The sequence below is a fragment of the Polypterus senegalus genome, chromosome 9 (assembly GCF_016835505.1).
Source record: "Polypterus senegalus isolate Bchr_013 chromosome 9, ASM1683550v1, whole genome shotgun sequence".
Taxonomy (NCBI): Eukaryota; Metazoa; Chordata; class Cladistia; order Polypteriformes; family Polypteridae; genus Polypterus; species Polypterus senegalus.
This window is the reverse complement of record NC_053162.1, coordinates 27,291,604-27,311,092: the sequence shown is the minus strand read 5'-3', so window position 1 is coordinate 27,311,092 and position 19,489 is coordinate 27,291,604. Positions and strand designations below refer to the sequence as shown.

Genomic DNA, 19,489 nt, shown 5'->3' with positions numbered 1-19,489 from the left:
TCAGTCGAACTTTTGATAATCTGTAAATTGTAACTAGTACATTTTGAGGAATGTCCAATACTATCTTATAATTTATAGAAAGATTGGACATTGTGCTGTGTTTTATTTTTTGTACATAAACTTCACAGTAGAGGACTTGTGTGAAATAGTTTTATTAAGAGCAGAATTACCAATAAATGTTTGATTCTGTAATTTTTCACTAGGTATTTATATTTTGTAAATGTCATTGAAATTTAATATAAACCAATTTTATGACTGCAATATTTCAGAGAACTAGTCTTTCTTGCTCCATTTGTAAGTATTGAGTAGTGATTGCCTGCTTATTTTAGGAACAGCATATTATTGGGGTATGTGAATCTTTGAGAATACTGCCATTACTATGAACTGTTAAAATAGATTGATAAACAGCATGTCTTGAATCATTTCTAACTAAGTTGACATTCCCTCCAACTACAGGGTGAATTAGACTACAAACTTCAAGATCAGGACAACATTGTGTTCATCTCCACTCTACATGGAGGTTAAAACAGACTGATAACACTGCAAGCCAACATTGTTCAAATACTTATTCAAAAAAGGAATCTCCTCCACATTTAATCCAAAGATTGTTGAAGAGGTCTACGTTTTTTTTAATGGATGTGTCTGTCTGTCAGTCTTGTTCTTACATACAGGATTTAATTCAGCAGGCAGATAAATTTGGACTGGTTTGTGGAATTCATTTTGGGCAGGATTAAAGGGAGGGATTAAAGAAAGATAACCAAAAAACCTTATGCCACTTTGAAAGGGATCATAGAAAATGTCACTTTCAATTAAATATTAATTTAACTTTTTCCTTTATATATGTATATGAAAAAGCATTTGCAATGTTTTGCCAATGTTGGAAGCTGTTAATTGTCGTTAACAGCTTTTACATTTTATAAATGGTTTTTAGAATTTATCCAGAAAATAGTTTTATTGTCAAATCATGAATAATGGAGTTGTAAAGTGTATGTCATTGAAGTGAAAACTGTTACATATTATTTACTTTGTAAACATCTTTACTGTAGGTTTCTAATAATAAATAAAGCACTGCTGAAGCATGAGTGCAGGGATAAAAATTCTAAGGTTTTTTTTACAAAATAAAAGTTACAAATGTAAGGGTTTTTTTTTTGTTTATTTTTTATTAATTAAATTGGGATTTCTTGGAATTGAAGTGTTTTGATCTCAGTGCTATTAGACACCAGTGCTTTGCTGCTCAGATGTATTGAGCAGTTAAAGTATACTTGACCATTAAACTCCATTGTGGAGACTAAATATTCTATTGATGAGATGCTATAAAAATAAATGATATTATTTACTTTTGCACTTCAGTAGAGTCTAACAGTCCTGTGTATCATTTTTTGTCACCTTCATTAGCATTTTTCCTCTTTGCCTTATTTTATTACAATTCATTTCTCATACGTTTTTCCTTCTTAAAAGTGTGTTATAGTCATTTATGTTATGAGTGGTCTCATGTTGCATGTCAGTGAAAGATAAAACTGACACTTTGTTACACACAGTATGTATCTGAACATTATGCATTCTTGCTCTGCAGCCTTGGATTTTGAAGTTTTCAGAAGATCCTGCTGCTGTTTTCTTGAAACTCAAGTGCCATCATCTACCAATAAATGTTTATAAATAATCAATTTGAACTGCATATAAAATAAGCTATGCACTATTTTGCTTTTTAAAATATTTCTTATTTACTGTAAATCTGTTTGCCTTCACTTGACAGATCATTGTCATCTGTAGGTCATGCTATTTAAATATATAAGTTGCTCTTTCATTTGCCACCACTGATATACAGTGTGACCATGGGCAAGTCTCTTTTGCTACCAGTGCTCACCTTCAAAGTGAAACAGTTGCTGTGTACCTAAGCAGTTTGTAATGCTTCCACGTCACAAATCCAATGTCCAGGGTTTGAGACTCACGCCCAGATGCTGTCTATGTGGAGTGTGCATGTTCTACTCATGTCAGCATGTTTTCCTTCAGGTACACTGGTTTGTCTACCAGAGCCCCAAAGATATACAGATAAGACTAATGGGTGATTCCAGTACAAGTGTTCATGTGTGCACACATGTCAGTGAGCCCTGTGATAGGCTGGCGTCAAGTCTGGGCCATTTCCTATTGTACACCTATATGCAAAACTCTACTTGTAAACTGCTTAAGATGGTCTTCATTATTGAATAATTGCATTTTCTATAGCATGCCAGTTCAGTTACTTTATCCTCAAAGCAGTTTTTTTCTGTTTAGTGTTAAATGTTTTAGCTAGGTGGTATAAATCTTCATTGCTTTAGGTATTATAAAATTCAAACAAAAAGCATTGACAACAGATATCCTATGAGGAAATTCTAGTAGACATTGTACTGTTAGATTCTGCTTATAAAGACTGGACAGTGAGTGTTCAGACCTCGCACAGATGATGTGTCCCCACTTGGAGCACTTCAAGAGAAATTAATCTTGGTAAACAGAGGCAACATGTATTGGTAGCTTACCGCCTTATGTCAAATGGATATAGAAACAGAAGGCAGGGTGCTGAATTTAAAGGCTTTGGAGTGAGGAGCAATAACAAGCTGGGCACTAATGTGTTTCTGCTTAGGTGTTCGAGTGCAGCATGTAGAGAAGATGTTTACTTAAGTTGACTTTTTTTGTTTTTTTTACCTGCTTCATTCTGTTTTAGAAACTGCATTAGCTAACCAGTGCAGTATTACTTTTTATATCATTTTTAATTTAAACAGGCATTCTGAATGTCATTGTACATTACATAATTAGATTTCATTTCTCTTTCTTGCATTTTTCTCATTTAAATTAGTTTGGTATTTAATGACTACAGGTGGGTTGTCACACTGGGTGTAAGGTGTTGGTCACCTACACTCTTAAAAATAAAGTTGCCAGAGAGATTCTATAGGCGGACCTTTTGGATCCCAAAAGGACCATCCACATGAACATTTGAGAAAGAACCCTTATTTATTTTGATTGATAGCTGGCTCCTTAAATAGCCATGAATAGATAACAGATTTGTGAAATACCATTGGGGGCCCGTATTATAATCCTTTTTTTAAAGCCCAAAGAACCCATTCCATGTATGAAATAGTTTATTAAGCAATATTATACGTGGAACCCACAAACCCCAGGAAAGATCCATTAAGAACCAGAATTTTTAAGAGGGCAGTTTGTATGACCACCGAAAGACTTGGTCACAGGTAATACTCCTATTCCAGTAAAACTTGTACACTTTTACCTTAGTTCCCCATACCAAATGTGTCCATAAAAGCATACAAATAGTGTAGAATTGTGCAAGTTTGCATTTGCTTTTCTCTACCTTAGGTCAGTTTACAACCAATAATTTCCTTCATCTTGAAATAAAAAGAGTACTTTGGAACTCATTTTACATGCATTTGATGCAACACTGGAGTAAAGTTTAAAAAACAGTATGTAATGTCAGTTCAAACTATAAATGCCAATAAGTAGTGCAACACAACATCTTTTGTTCCTCATTATTTATTTCTCATTTTTCAGGGTAGTTGCATTACATAATATTTCTGAAATATATTTTATCAAGCATGTCTTCCTTCATTTACTTAGAGTAATTATTTTTTTTGTGTTATATACTTTATCACCACATGCTTATGGCAGTTTACTAAGTAACTTAATTTGCCTGCCCATCCATGCAGTGAATCTGTCAGTCTTGCCGTCTGAGCCAGCCAATGCAGTACTGGGTACAAGGAAGTGGCCAGTGCCAAATCGCATGCCAGCTTCAGTCTGAGTCTGACAATCTACTGTCACTGGTTAATCTGTCACGGATGCCTTGCTAAAGTATTGGTCATCTTCTGCACTTTAGTTTTCATACAACAGCTTGCGCGCCGGATCATTTCAGTGCCTCATGCTTTTTGTTCAGTCAATTGAAAGGTCCAACAGCAGTCAAAAACCCAACATTTGTGTTATGTAAGTGCATATTCATTTATTCATATTTTTGGCATGTGATTTATTTTTATCTGTTTCTAATGTGTTTTTTTTCTTGCAACTTTTTCTTTGATGTCTTATAAAGCAGTTGGAGCTACATTCTTTTTATGAAAATGTGCTTTAGAAATAAAAATTGTTGTTGAAGGTAATCAATATGCAGAAAGCGGTTAATCATTCATTTTTATGCATAATTTTAATTGGATTAAATGTCATATTGGAAGGTGACATTCTGAAACCCATAAAATCCAATTTGTGGTTGTGGGTTCTAGAGCCACTTTTGACAGCCACTAGGGTTAAAGGAAGAATAAACACTGGATGGGATGCCACTCATGCACCCACCTTCCCTGGCACAAGCCAGAAGAGATACATTTTTCCAACCTGTAAAAGGGATGTGGACAGCAAGCCCACTTACACTCTTAAAAATAAAAAGGAGTAATGGTCCTGAACAAGTGACATAGGGAAACTATTTCTGTTTTACCAAAAGAACCATCTACATGAAGGTCCCAGAAAGAACAAATATTCGTTTCCATAAATAACCATTAAAATTCATTATTTTTAAGAATATAGACAGTGCCAAGTTGAACCTGCAGCCTACACACCACTCAAAAGCATGATCTATACAATGACTTGAAACAAGGTGACAGAAAATAGGATTCGCAGTTTTTAATTCCAAGCCAGCTTGATGCCTTGACAATCCTACAGTGTTCATCTTCTCCTTTGAAACTTTGGATCCTTTAAGTTGGTGCTCCACTCTGAAAATCGAGCCATCAGCAGCAACCTACCAAGAAACTTCAGTATTTTGAAAACTCTGTCAGGGATGCCAGGGGCTACGACCCGGCCGGGACCTCTTGAGGGACCGGAAGAGGGTCTATGCCCACCCTGGATCACGTGGGGGCCGCCATCCTGGTTGCGTTGGGGTCCACGGGTAGGGGGCTTGGAAGCCCAACCCTGTAGGCACCGCCAATGCCTTGGGGACCCTGGACCTCAGCACTTACGCCACACCAGGAAGTGCTGGGGGGAAGAGGAGAAGGAACTTCCGGGAGAAGAGCCGGCACTTCCGCCACACTGGGGCGTGTCCAGGGAGGAGTGCCGGGAAAAACCTGGAGCCCATCTGGGGTGAAATAAAAGGGGCCGTCTCCCTTCATTCGAGGCTGGAGTCGGGTGGAAGCAGGGCAAAGCAAGAGAGGAGAGTGGAGGCGGCCCGAAGAGAAGGAATTGTGTGGCCAGGACTGTGTGGGGTTTGTGTGTGTGCACGGACTTTAGTATTGTAAATATTGTAAAATAAACGTGTGGTGGTGATTAACAACATGTCCGCCTGTCTGTGTCCGGGCCGTGTCCACATCTCTTAGTTTTAAAACCTGTTTAGACTTGTGGTGAATACGATCATTGCCTACTCTTTGACTTTATGGTAACAGAAACTCGGTCTTACAAGGACATTTTGCAAAAGTGGTGATATGCCTAATTACAAATACATATTGAAAAAACGGTTTTATTTCATGTGATTTTTTTAATATATTTTGGGTGCTGAATTAAAAAATGAAAACCATATATTTTTTCACAAAACGCATTTTGACCTGTCAACTATTTTTTATTATTTATTCACTATAATTAAAAATCATTATTTTATTTTAATGGCAATTTATTTTCATTTTATATTTTTGTAGTATTAAAATCTTTAAAAGAAAACAATTATTTTATTCAATAATAAGGTCAAAATATAAGTAAAAGTTTATCTTTCTGGGTCAGCAGTCAGGACATACAGAATTTCATTGTTATTTGCGTGAATGGAACAGCATAGCCAAGAATTTCCTTTGGGTTCAAAAGGAATGACCAGCCTGAAATAAAGCTACATCTTGGTGCCACAAACCTTGTCAAACCTAGCTTGGTGAATTCAGATAGAGTGCTGATGCCACCACTTCATATTAAGCTTGGTTTAATGAAGCAGTTTGTCAAAGCCCTGTCAAAAAGATGGTGGCTGTTTTATGTATTTGTGCTGAACGTTCCCAAGTTTGTCTGAGGCTACACTGAGTGGGCATTTTCCTCTAACCCGATATTAGAAAAATGATGAAGAATTCGATGGTGCCATGAGCAAACCTGAACAAGAGAGGTGGGTATCATTCAAAGATGTAACAAAAAAGGTCCAAATACTATAAACTCTGAAGAAGATAGTTATTCAAGTTTAAGGAACTGAGTTGCAACATGAATTTCAAAGTTTGATTTTTGGATTTTCGTTTGGAATATTTCCCTGAAAATCTTGGAAGCGGTGAGTGAAGAGCAGGGTGAAAAATTCCATCAGGATATCAAGGACATGAAAAGAAGGTATCTGGGACATTGGTATGTCAGTATGATGTCATACTACAGCTGGATGAAAAAGTGGACAAAGGATCGGCCACCAAACCAAATTGTGGATCAAGAAAACTAAGAAGTGACAAGAAGTTATATGTAAGTTAATGAATATGTATTGGTGTTTTCTTTACATATGTTTAAAAACATATTTGTATATATGAATATATATGAATTGTTTAATTTATTATGCTTTAATTAAACTTTTCAGTTCTGTATGTGAATGTGAGTAATGGCGATATTCTGATTGTATTTTAATTGTGTCCATGAATGCAAATAAAATAATTATACACACTTAAAACACTTTTATGAATTTAATTTTGCAGACCTGTGTCAGTGTTTATTACAATGTGAAAATCGCTGCTACTTCACAGAAATTGACTACAGTTCGCTTTTTGTTAAAACTCCCCTTACCTTTCATTGTAGTTGGCTGCCCCACAGATAGGTGTCCTGTGCACTTTTCCGTGTGGGGTTTTCATGTTCTCCCAGCGTTTATACGAGCTTGATAATGGCGGGTGGCGGGTTAGTTGGCGATTCAAAACTGGTCCTACGTGCGTCTGTGTGTGAGTGCGAGTCGTAACGACGTCCCTTCGATGGCGCACACGTGAGGTTCGGCCTCTCGCGAGACTTGTATCACGCCGCGCGGTCGGACTACATGAGTCCATCCGTTTTCTGAAGCGGTTTATTTCAACAAGAAGGCGCAGACGGCGTAAGGCAGCCCGTTTATAGTTTAGTGTTTGCGGTTCATCCAGTGAAGGTTGTGCGTGAAAAAGAGACTACCTGTACAGCGATCTGTTTAGGCGTAGAAAACCAGGTAGCTTTGTTGCACCAGCACACGTGAATGCCTTAACAGCTGCTGATTTTGAGCTGCATATGTACAATTGTAGGTCTATTGGCTTCACAGTGTGTCATATTTGCAAATAGTTGGGACTTAGGTTTATAACATGGCCTGGCAGTGCGGGCGATGATGATAAGCTCAGGGCTCATTACCTCTGTGCCCAGTTGGTCTTGTTGGTCCAAATCAGAGATGACACACCATTGTACACATCTACAGTACGAATCAGCATCACTTCTGCTTAGTTTGCCGTGTAATGTTTACTTATTTGATGTGCCCTGATGTAACAATAGACAGAGTGGTGGTTTTCTTCATTAATTTAAAGTACGATTGCAGCTTCACGTCTTTTAGAAGGTAAGGCAGCGGTCAAGTGCCGCTACACTTCACAAAATTGGAGTAACCCTGTCCATCTCGTTTGATAAGCCCGATTTGTCAGTTTAAACTTTAGACTGCGGTCAGTTTTAGCGTCGAGTGCATCCTGGGAAAGTTTACATTGTGCCCGGTGCTAACGAAGGATCCTCGTTTATTATCGATATATAAAACAATCATTAAAACTTAGGCTGATTTCATTTGAAACGTTTTATGTGATATGAATGCATTTTGATCGACATGTGACTGATTTTTAAATTACACTATAGTTTTAAATGGCTACCCCGTACTCGAAAGGTAAAATCTAGATAACGTTCGCGTTTTACAAGATTAAGATATTACATGTTGAACTAAGATTAAATGCAAGGGATAAAGTTAAACTTGTTGTCATTTTTAAAATATAAGTCATACACTTCTCAATACTTCTCGTGTACTCGGGTCAGGCCTATTTTATCTTTAAAAACTCCCAATGTCCGTGAAAAGCACTTTGAACAAGATGGAAAGACTCAATATAAATATATTATAATTATACACTCTTAAAAATAATGGCACTTTATAGGGTTGTGTGGTCCCCCGTATATTAATTGCTTGACAATGCATCATTCTATTTTGTTAATATGAAATTGGGTATTTGGACTTTGAGAAAGTTCCTTATACGTGGACAAAACCAAAAACTAGGAGGATGCTAATAAAGAAAACCTGAACATGGCTTGTGTTATTGCGTGCGGCAAGAATCTTTTTTGAATTAAAAACCCATCGGTTTTTCACTTTTTTCTGTTATTTATTTTTCACTTATGTAGGCAACCAAAAAAGGTTCCCATATGATATCGCTCAGAAGAACCACTTTAGCACCTTTGTTTTTAAGAGGACATGCAGTTTTAAGTGTTCCTAAAATAAACGAAGGAAATAATAATTAGATAATTAGATAAACGTCATTCATAAATCTACAAAGCCTGTCAAATGTTCAGATGAAAGGTGGAAAATGGAAATAAAATATGCAACACAGAAATCCCAAACATTTAATTCTTCTTTATAGTAGGTTAACCCATGATAATAAATAAAATGATAAACTTTCAGTTTTACATTCAAATTGAATATCCTCTAAAGATTAAAATGGTGCTTTAACGATTAGGGGTGCCTACAGAGAATAGTCAATGGGATAGATACGGCTGATTTAACTTCTTCAATATTCTGAAGATGCATTGTGGTGTAGTTTGACGTTTTGAATACAAATACGTGATTTCTTAATAAAAACAATGAAATGGTCGCGCGTTCGAAGATAACGCACCTTGTCTACTGTGCATGCGGCCACGGGCGCCACTTCTCAAGGCTCCCGTTACGTGAAGGTGAGTGAGAAACGTGTGAGGTACTCGGGCACCAAAGGAGAGAATGTAATCAATGGCAATACTCGGATAACACCTATTTTTTAGCACGTATATACGGTCTTTCAGATAACGGTGTCATCTAAATAAATATTTTCATTAAAAAAGGTGATTGCCATGCTAAATAAATTTAAAATAATGTAAATGTCATCAAAATCTGAATTAGTATTTTACTATAAATTAGTCAACTTAAAGTAATTAAAATTAATATTAAAATAATTGAGATACTAGCACACAAATATCAATCTGATCAGATTGTTCCGAAGAATATATGTGTATCAGCCTCATGGAGTGTGTCATGTATTCAGTTACATGCACTGATTTGATTGTGTTCATCTAAAAATCAATTCATGTACCTATTAATTAATATACCCAGGGCAAGATGTACCTGTGAGCGCTACCATCTAACTCCAGCATCACTAGGCCACATGTTTTGGAAATGTACTAAATTAACATCATTTTGGACAAAAACCTTTATATACTTCTCAGACAGCCTTGGTGTCACACCCACTCACAATCCATCAATGGTGATATCTGACATAATCCAGGATGGCATTAAAGTGCATATGAATAAAAAAATCGCAATAGTCTGTACCACACTACTACCAGACAGACTTATCTTTCTCAAATGGAAGAATCCCACCTCACCATATGTAATTCAGTAGGTAAGCGATGTTCAGTATTCTCTCAAGTTAGAAAATGATTTGTTCAGAATTTTTTTAAACATGGCAAGAATTCATTAATATCATTATAGAATAAGCATACTGGGCTTGTGATTGACAATTTTGTGCTATTCATTAAAGAGAGTTTTTTTTTTTTTGCTTGTCTTTGTTCTTTTCTCTTTCTCCTAATTTGTGGTTCAGTCCTGTTTTCCTTTATATTTCTATTTTTCCTTTCTTTTGTTTGCATTGATTTTGAGGTAAATGGTTGTACTGACTCTTAGGCCTATATATTATATAGTGACTTTCAAACCTATTCTTCAGCCTAACAAGTTTAAATTACCTTACATTTGTATCTATATATGTATTAAATAGTGCCTTTCAATCATATCTATTGTCATGAGTTACAGAATATTTCTTAAGAAATCACAAGTCACAGCATTTCAGTATGCAATTGTGCTGATCATATTGTCTCAACCTGCAATGGCTGTAGCTTTTCATTCTAACCCTATTCCTAATTAATGACTAGTTTTTGCTAATTAATTTCTTTTGCCTTAATTTTAATTGACTTGCTATTTAAGATTTAGACCCCTATTTTTTTTCTTTTTCTCCTTAATTAGCAGTTAAACAATAATGAAATACAAAGGGAGCTTACAGATGACCAGCTAATATGTGTCTATTACACAATATCTTAAAATAGTTAAAGGTGAAGGTCTCAGTAATGTTGATCAGCTCAGATCACCAAAACATTTACACTGTGCTTAGTAAAAAGAAAATCAACAGTTTTGGAAATGTCTGCAGTGGTAAAATGAGAATTAAACCATTAAATAATGGGCTTAATTAAAATCAAAAGTTAGGTTCTACTCAAGGAACTGGTGGAAATTAAATTGGTTGGAGTCTGAAGCCCCATCTTAACTGGTCATCTGTTGGCTCACTTCACATCTCATTTTTGTTTGGTTGGCCATGTAAGGAAAGAAAGAAGCAATTCAGAGAACTAAGTCTTAAAAAATGACAAATAAAATAAAGGGGAAAAATAAGTCAATAAATAGCAGAAACTGGTCACTGATTAAGAATGTGACAACAATGAAAACCTGTCACTGCAGCCCTCCAGGATCAAAGCTGGACACCAGTTATATGGAATGATAGTTAAGGGGAAGAATTTTTGAGGATTATCTATTCATAATCAAAATCAATGATCATTTTTGCTGATTTTATTACTTATGTTAATCATTGAAAGTTCTTTTTTCTCTATCCCTGCTCTAAAATCTAAATCATAATAAAAGATAAAGGTTGCACCACCCACTTTTTATAGAAAAACAGCATTAAGGATTAAATACAGTACCTGAATGAGCATATTATATGTAATATAATAAATACTGAAAACAATCCCAAGGCACAATACAGTTACAATGCATAATAAACCGTATTCATCCAGTTCATGTTTCCTGCCAGCACTGGGCACAAGGTAGAAATGCCAGTCTACATCAGGGCCTAGTCACACAAACACAGGGAATGGGATTTGAACTGCTGGATCTGCAAGACTGAGGTGACCGCTCTGCCTACTGTGCCAGTGTACCCGACCACCAATATATTACTGATTGACCAAACCCTAATGGCCCATTTATTTGATTTTTCTAAAGGGCTTGTCAATGTCCTGAAGGGCTAAGACTGGCTGTGGTAGCATAAGGAGCAATGCAGGAACAAACCCTTAATGATGCACCAGTTCACTGTACACTCTTAAAAGTAAAGGTGTCATAGTTCTTTTGGGAACCAAAAACAGTTCCTCTATCTACATGAAGGTTCAAGAAAGAGCCTTTACTTATTTAGATTTGTAACTGGCTCCATAATTAACTGTGACTAAATGACAGCAGATTTGTGAAATCCAGTTTGAGTTCCTGATTTTCAAGTCAATTGGCATTATTTTCATTCTATCTATACACTGTATTATTGTACCATACAGTGGTATGAAATATTCTCCAGGACTGCAGTGCAAAATATCCATAAACACAGGACAAGTGCAAGACAGGTCTATACTATGAGATAGACAGGTACATAATAGGTAAGTGAAGAGATAGTAATGATTTGAAAAAGATAATAAATAATAGCAACAACTACCTTTAATAATAAAAACAACATTAGCAATAAGTGTAACAAATGTATTGCATATAAATAAACTACTAGGGGCATATCAGCAGGCAGAGGAGCAGCACAGAGTTCAGAGGTCGGACAGCCTGATTCAGATGCTATATAACCTTCTTCCAGATGGAAGAGGGACAAAGAGATCATGGGAGGGGTGGGGGCACTCCTTCACAATGCTATAGGCTTTGTAAATGCAAAGGGTTTTATTCTGCTTACAACAACACAGGCTCAGTTCAGTTTTTTTTTTTATCTGTTTTATCCTGCTAGGTACCTTAAAATGAAGATTTCTATTTTATCCACATCTTATGAACATGTTCAAAGCCAAAAGAACCATTGTCATACTCACACAATCATTTCTAGAACAAAATAGTTCTTTTTCATCATTGGTTCTATGAGGAACCACATAACCCAGTAAAGTGCCCTTACTGAACCACGTATTTTTAAGAGTGCAAGGCACACAACAACACATAGCCAGGATACCCACAGTGGCTCACACTGGGCCAATCTAGAGTCACCGGGCAATAGAACATTCAGAAATCATAAAATCATGCTCTTCATCTTGGGTGGGGGTTGAATCTGGCATAGCCTTTTCCCTTTTTTGTCTCGTCTGTATTGATTTTAAAATGATTGCATCTGTTATGTCTTTATTTGTTTGAATAGCATGCCGTTGTAATGTTCTGCTTTTCGCAAATAAAATGAAGAAATAAGGAAAAGTCAATTAATATTATTGATCATTTCTGCCGTTAATACTGAAATATTAAAGTGGGGATGCTGTTTGAATGTAAGGATGGGAGTGGGTTTGTTTTCTATCGCCGAAGAAGAAAAAAAATACATTGAAAATATTGCGCAATGTTTGTGGCAACCACGCACTCTTGGATATCACACGTATGATAAACGAGCTGCGACGTGTGTATGTAACAGGCAAGAGAATGCGCGTGCGCAGAAAGGCTGATGTGCGGCGCGACAAGGTGCACAACTGTGAAGTAAAACAAAATGCAGTGTTTCCTCGAGGGAAGTGATGTCCAAAACATGTTTTGATTTCTTTTTTTTTTTAACCACGGCAGTATCAAAGTCAAAGGTACATCACAAACATACAAGGCGCACCCATAGCCGGGCCGCGCTTTATGGCGCAGTGCAGGCGAATGCCACGCGAACTCGACACCTTTGAAGGAATGGCGGCCGTGAAGTATGTGCACTCAGATCGTTGACAGAACATGTCTTCGGGGTAAATAATTTCAAGATTATCAATTTCTGTGGTCATTTGTCGTTGTGTGGTTTTCTTCTATTGCCTAAACGGAACGGGTAATAAAACAGGTGGACAGCCCAGGTGTCTTTCTCGCCAACCCTTTCTTTTATATGAAAGCAATGATGAAAGCATTCAAGCATTACTACAGTTGATCGAGCGCAATATTGCCATTTTCCCTAACAACTGCATTACGGACCGTTATCAGCGAAGGTATTTGCTTGTTCATTGCACAGTTTTCCAACACAACTTTATATAACGTTGTTTATAGATTATTCATAACAAAACATCAGTTGACACTTTAATGGCGGAAAAGCACTCTAGGCCTCATGTACACATTTTCTGCACAATGTCCTAATTTCAGCAGCACAGTACGAACTCTGGTGCAATACTACCATTGACCAGGTAAGGCGCTATACCGCCAGGAAGCCCGCTTGGGCACCATCTTCTAGGCGGCAGTAAACGAAATCTGGTGAATACTACCATTGACCAGGTAAGGCGCTATACCGCCAGGAAGCCCGCTTGGGCACCATCTTCTAGGCGGCAGTAAACGAAAGGCGCGCGTCTCATCCTCCCACGTGTAAACGGCTGTGGGCGTTCGCTCGCGCCGCCATCCCATACACGTCACCCCATTAACGTGTCAGTGCTCAACCCTAGCAACATTTTATGTGCCTGTCTGAAATGCAGCCAGCATGAATCGGATCGATCATTTCAAATAAGTTGTTTTCTGCATGCCTATTCATTAAGACTCTCACAAGTACTTCCTTGTTATATGTAAGCTGAGCCACGGAGTCCAAGTAAGATAGGGAGGGATGAAGTCTGGCGCGGTACTGCGTGGACAAGCGCACTTTACACATTCAGTCCCTATTCGTTTGAAAAATCTACATCTGACCCGACCGGTGGTTGGGAGGGAGACGACGCATCGGTCAGCATGGCGGGTGGGACAACCTACCCCTTAGCACTGGAAAAATGCGGAGTCCCGAGAATGGCGGAAATTGAATCACGACGGGAAAGTAAATGGTGATGTGATCGATAGGAGACGCGTCTTCCATTTGCGTTACAAAGGGAATATGAGGCACTGGCGTTTGCCGCGCAAGCGAACTGCCCAACAATAATTTGCCCGTTACTTCATGCGCAAAATCAGGCAACGTGCTACACGAACGGAAAGCCACAAATTGCAATCAAACGCAACTCGACACCAACTGTGTTTAAAGAACTGAAAATGGTCGTTAGCAACCCGGAACGCCCGTTTGAACTTCGTCGAGGCCCAAAGAAGAACATTAGTTAAGGCGTTTGAAACTGCAGACACAGCGAAAACTTTGAAATACAGACACCATCATTAGATAACGGTAAAACTATCCGGGCACGAGTTAGTGCAAATGTTAATGTTGACGCAGGAAACGGAACCATGGCAGTTAAGACACACCTGTTCAGTCAATCGGTAGTAAAACGCGCGAATGCAGTCGCATACTTATAACATTATGATGTCTGGGCACATCAGCTGACACATGTCTGACGGAACCGGACATGTGACTTTGGATAAAAAAGATGATCATCAGCAACAAATAGCTTCGCCGCGTAGGGGGTCAACTAAGTGGGGGTGCGCGGAGTTAATGGTTTGTGTGTGATGGGGTACTTCAAATTTATAAAGGAATGGTTAAAGACATATGAAGGTTATGAAATACATTATTTAATTATTGGATGCTGTGTAATCGCCTATGTTTTATTTGGCGTCTTTCAAACCATCCCATGTATCTATTATACAATTACCTTTCAAATATATCTATTTATATATTCTGTTTTTCTTTGTAGTTATTTATATATCTCTTTAGCTTCTGTAAATTTGTAATTTTCCATGGGGGACAAATAAAGTATGTGTCTGTCTGTCTCTGTATCTCTTATGCACTGCCTCTCAAGCTTATCTGTTATAAGTCCCTTTCAAAAATATCCTTCAATCTGTCTGGTATATATTGCCTTTCAAACTGTTCTAAATTTACATTATGTAGTGCTTCTAAAATCCATCATGCAAACTATCTAGTATATTTTGCCTTACATATTTATCTGCATTACTAGTGACTTTCATATCTGCGTTGTCTCAGATTTTTCTTTGTAGTTATGTTTCTTGAGCTTCTATAAACTGTTAATTTGCCTTTGTGGATAACGTTTATCTATCTATCGATCGATCGTGCACTATGTATTATAGACTGACTCTATTATATCTGTCTATTATATAGTGTCTTTCAACCATAACCTTCAACCTATCTAGTATATATTACCTTATAGGTTTATCTCTGTGTGCATTACATGGATGGCTTACTGAGCATTTAATAAGAAAGCACAATTCATAACATTTTTATATTGTGATGATCATATTATATGCAATGATGACTAATGCAAAGAATTTTGAAGGAGCACCAATTCAAAGTCAAAAGGATTTTTTTAGCTGATTTGTTCACTTGTGTTAAACATTGAAATTGTTTTTTTTTTATCTATGCTTGATCTAAAACAATAATAAGCGCCGGGATAGTAAACTATGTCCCACCTTCTTTAATGGAATTTTTATGTAAAAACAGCATTGATGATTACATTCCTAAATGGGCATATTCTGTAGACTGTAATATAATAAATAACGAAGACAGGTCAAAGGTACTATACAGGTACCGTTTATAACAAAAGCCCCTCATCCAGTTTAGCACTGGGCACAAGGTATGAAGTAACCCAAGATGAAATGCCAGTCCACCGCAGAGCCCACTCCCGGAAGTACAGGGCTCGGAATTCCAACTGCTGGGCCTACAAGGCTGAAACGACTGGCTCGCCTCCAATATATTTTTGATAACTGACCAATGTAATAAAAAAAAAAATAATAGCGTCAAACACACATAACCTGTACACCCACCGTGGCTTACATCACCAGCCGCCAGGTAGTAAAACATTCGGAAAATGTATCATCATAGAAATACTCTTCGACATGTATGGCTGCAATGGGTTTTTAGTCATCTTTCTCAAAATTAAGCTGAAGAAGAAAAATAGGAATTCGAAGATTGTGTTCCCTCACACTTTAACGCATACATTTGCTATTCTTTGCCCGCATTGTGAATATTATGCCGTTAAAACGAAGTCAGACAATGCTGGAACAGCAAAAGTCTAAACAGGCAGCACCGTGATGAGGGAGCATGAAACCATTTCGTCCGCATTTGAAGTTTTATTCAAGGTAATTTGAAAACTAGGTTAAAAAATTTTAAAAAGCGTCTATTCATTAAAGTCACCTCTTTAATAGTGTTTCTTTGTGTATTTATTAATTGATTTCTGAGGACGAAATCCAAGCCGAGAGCGCAAAAAAACGGAATAACTCAATTGGTGCTTCAGAATAAAATGAATTTGTACCGTGCAGAAGATAAGAGCCAATGTACTGAGAAGAAAGCGCATCACGCATGACGCTGAGAAGTGGTTAGCCTCCTGGGAACAGGAACAAATAAAACTATAAGTTTAAAAAAAAAGTTAATGTAAGCCAACAGTTAAGATACATACATTAGTATCTTAATAATGAGTATTTTTTAAATAACCTTTCAGTGTAACTTTTCTTTGAAAAGAATAAGCGTTACATTTTAGATCGTTTTATTTAAAGCTTGAGGTGTGTGTGTAGTGTAATACTGTTGTATTTTTGTTGTTTCTCCCCAGTGTTTACAGATTTGCCTTGCTACGTGTAATTGGGAATAACCGATGATTGGGGATAACGGCCAGCTAAGTCAGACAGTCTGAGCGGCTGAGTCGCCGTTTTGCTGGCCGGCTTGTCTGACACCGACTCAGTTTCCTGATGCACACGCCTGCTTCATGGCTGCCTTTCATTTATTTAATCGTTTACCTGTACTGTCGTCGGCATGACCCTAATAGTCCACATCTACATTTGAGCTTTACTGTTTATTATATGTGACTGTGCTGTAGACGCCGAAGTGACATTTCGTGAGCCGTAAAACATGAAAGCATCTTAAGGTTTACCGCCAGTGCAACTGCACACCCGTTTCCGGTTTATCAAAAGCTCTCTTTATGAGTCACCTTAAAATGATTATAGGAGCCCAAGGTATTCTATAACAAATATGCTGTGATTTAAAATTCGTTTGTTTTGCTGGTATTACAGTTAAAATAAATAGACTTATGTACACAAAATAAATAGATTTTAAAACGGCCAACAGTAAGTTGATAAAGCAAATATCCTTCGTGAACATCTCATGTTTTGTTAAAAAAGTGCAATTCTACCATGAGGTATAATAAAAATATTTATCACTTCAGTTTTGTAACGTCCACAGTGTTAAATTGACACTTAAGTACATATACGAATCCACTATTTTCATATACACACAATTGAGGCTTACTTTAAACGGTCAGTGTTAAATTGATACTTAAGTGTATATGCGAGTGCACTCCATATACACATATTTACACTTATACACGAGTCTGCTCTCCCCATTTACTCAATTCAAGTTTTTGTTAAACGTTAAGTGTTAAACTGACACTTAAGTGTATACGAGTCCAAAATCTTCATACACATGTGGTTTACTTTACGATTTCTTGTCTTGGTTAAATGCTGTTGACATTTTGTTAAAAGGTTTTTTTCAGCTTAATCGTCCACCTTTACAAAAATGTACAGGCTATCCCAGCTTCCACATAGAACTGTAGCTTAACGTAGTTGTTGATGTGTGGCCTAAATGTGCATATAAACATGAACTATACGTATAGTTGTTTATGTAAGTGTGTGTCTTTATTTGTAGGCGAGTATAATGCATTCACATATATGTCCACGTGCTATCTATACACTACAGTGTGCAATCAGCATTGAGCAGCATGTCGGGATCTGTACAGCAAAATCGCCAGTGCTAAATTAACTGTATATAGTGTTACATAACCTTTTAAAACTAATTTAAGAGGACACCTTTTTCACATAACTAATGCCAAGTTGTAGTTGAACAATGCACACGTACACAATAAAATTCCCAGTTTTACATTAGCCCTTGTAGTGTTAAACTGTCCCTTAATCGGGTATAAATCAAGTGGTTATGTGGGCAGAAATAAAATCAGAAAAACGGCCTTATCAGGAAAGTCATCAGTTGAAAATGAACACAAACAAGCACTCCGTATACAGGGCTAATTTACACCAAGAGTTATAATTGAACACTGCCTACCATGCTGAAGTGTGTGTAATCTATTATCTTTTTTTAGCCTAGATGAAACCTTCCTGTTTTCTTCTTTTTCTATACGCGTGTGTTGATGCACATGCACAGTATGTGTATATATGCTTACATATCCATATGCCTGTATATTTGAACGTTCATGTACGTTTATACCTGCGTGTATGTGCTTGTTTCATTATGGAACCATTTGGAGCAGTTTGTTAATAAGCAACAGTGACAAACTTCAATCAAAACCGCCCCCTTCCCCCAACTCTCTCTCTCTCTCTCTCTCATTAAAGTAGGATTATTTTCATAAGTAAACAGAAATTATTTCGTTTCCACGGCACCCCGTGACACCGGGATAGCCCAAGAAGCCTCGGTATTAGCATTAAAGATGGGCGATTGGAGAAGAAGCGTATGCTGAATGAGAATGTCCTCGTCACTTTGTGTTTAGTGCAGTGTTCTTGACGCATGCTCAGGTAATGCATATCCTAGTATAGATAATTTAGATTAAGCTGTGTACATTGCACGGAGTTCCACCTGTCAGCTTTACAGAACGAAAACAGCAGGGCGAAGATCTGATGTGTTCTTGATAATAAAAAAGGAGATAGTATGGCATAGTACACATTTAGAAATGATACATATATATAGCGGCTTTGGAAATATGGTATGGTATACATATATATGTGTGTGTGTGTGTTATGTGTCCAGTATATAGGTGCACCGACCAGACCTAATAGACACCGTGAACGCCATGCCTGGACATTCTCTAAATTCTTACATCAAAGTTATTATTTCTAGTTAGCCAACATCTCTTAACCATTCCTGGAATCATTGGATAGTAGTCTTCTCGGCTGCCAAGCAGAAACTCAACAGTACACGAATGGAAATGTGCTACCGAGCTCAAGGTAGCGCACCTGCTCTGTAAGCATCACTGTGGCAACGGAAACGTGTGCAAATGCCAAGGGTGATGCACAAGGAACAAGAAATGTCCGTGGTGCACAGCTCACCGAGTCGGGTGAAACGAAAAAAAAAAAATTTTTGTGAGTGTACCAATGTACATGCAGAATTGGCAAATGTTATGTTTTACTTGGTCATCCTAAAAAACGTTTGTTGTGGTTTATTATTATTATCATTATTGAGTCAGATAAATGACAATTTCCTAAAAATGTAATATAAATGAAATAAATAAGAATTATTCTAAAATGATCATTAAATGCTTAAAAATACGAGTTTGCTTTTAGAAAGTGCATGTTAAGCAGTTTTTCCTTAAGAAAAACGCGAACGTGACATCTTTTCTTACAACATTACGTGCATTTTAAGAAAAAATATTGTCACTTGCGGCCCCTAAGACACGGTGAAAGCGCACAACC

The 19,489-nt window shown here is 37.3% G+C and overlaps 1 protein-coding gene and 1 long non-coding RNA gene across 2 annotated transcripts in view; one reads left to right on the top strand and one right to left on the bottom strand.

Moving 5' to 3' along the window:
• Positions 1–1,347, top strand: part of urm1 (ubiquitin related modifier 1) — a 42,729-nt gene extending 41,382 nt beyond the window's left edge. The window contains exon 5 of the mRNA XM_039762772.1: positions 457–1,347. Within this exon, the coding sequence (XP_039618706.1) occupies positions 457–525 (69 nt within the window). The 3' untranslated portion in view covers positions 526–1,347. The remainder of the gene's footprint in view (positions 1–456) is intronic.
• The window catches only part of LOC120535155, a 38,223-nt gene extending 28,059 nt beyond the window's left edge, over positions 1–10,164 (bottom strand). Inside the window, exon 1 of the long non-coding RNA XR_005634860.1 lies at positions 6,739–10,164. This is a non-coding gene — a long non-coding RNA (uncharacterized LOC120535155). The remainder of the gene's footprint in view (positions 1–6,738) is intronic.
• Between the last annotated feature and the right edge of the window lie 9,325 nt (positions 10,165–19,489).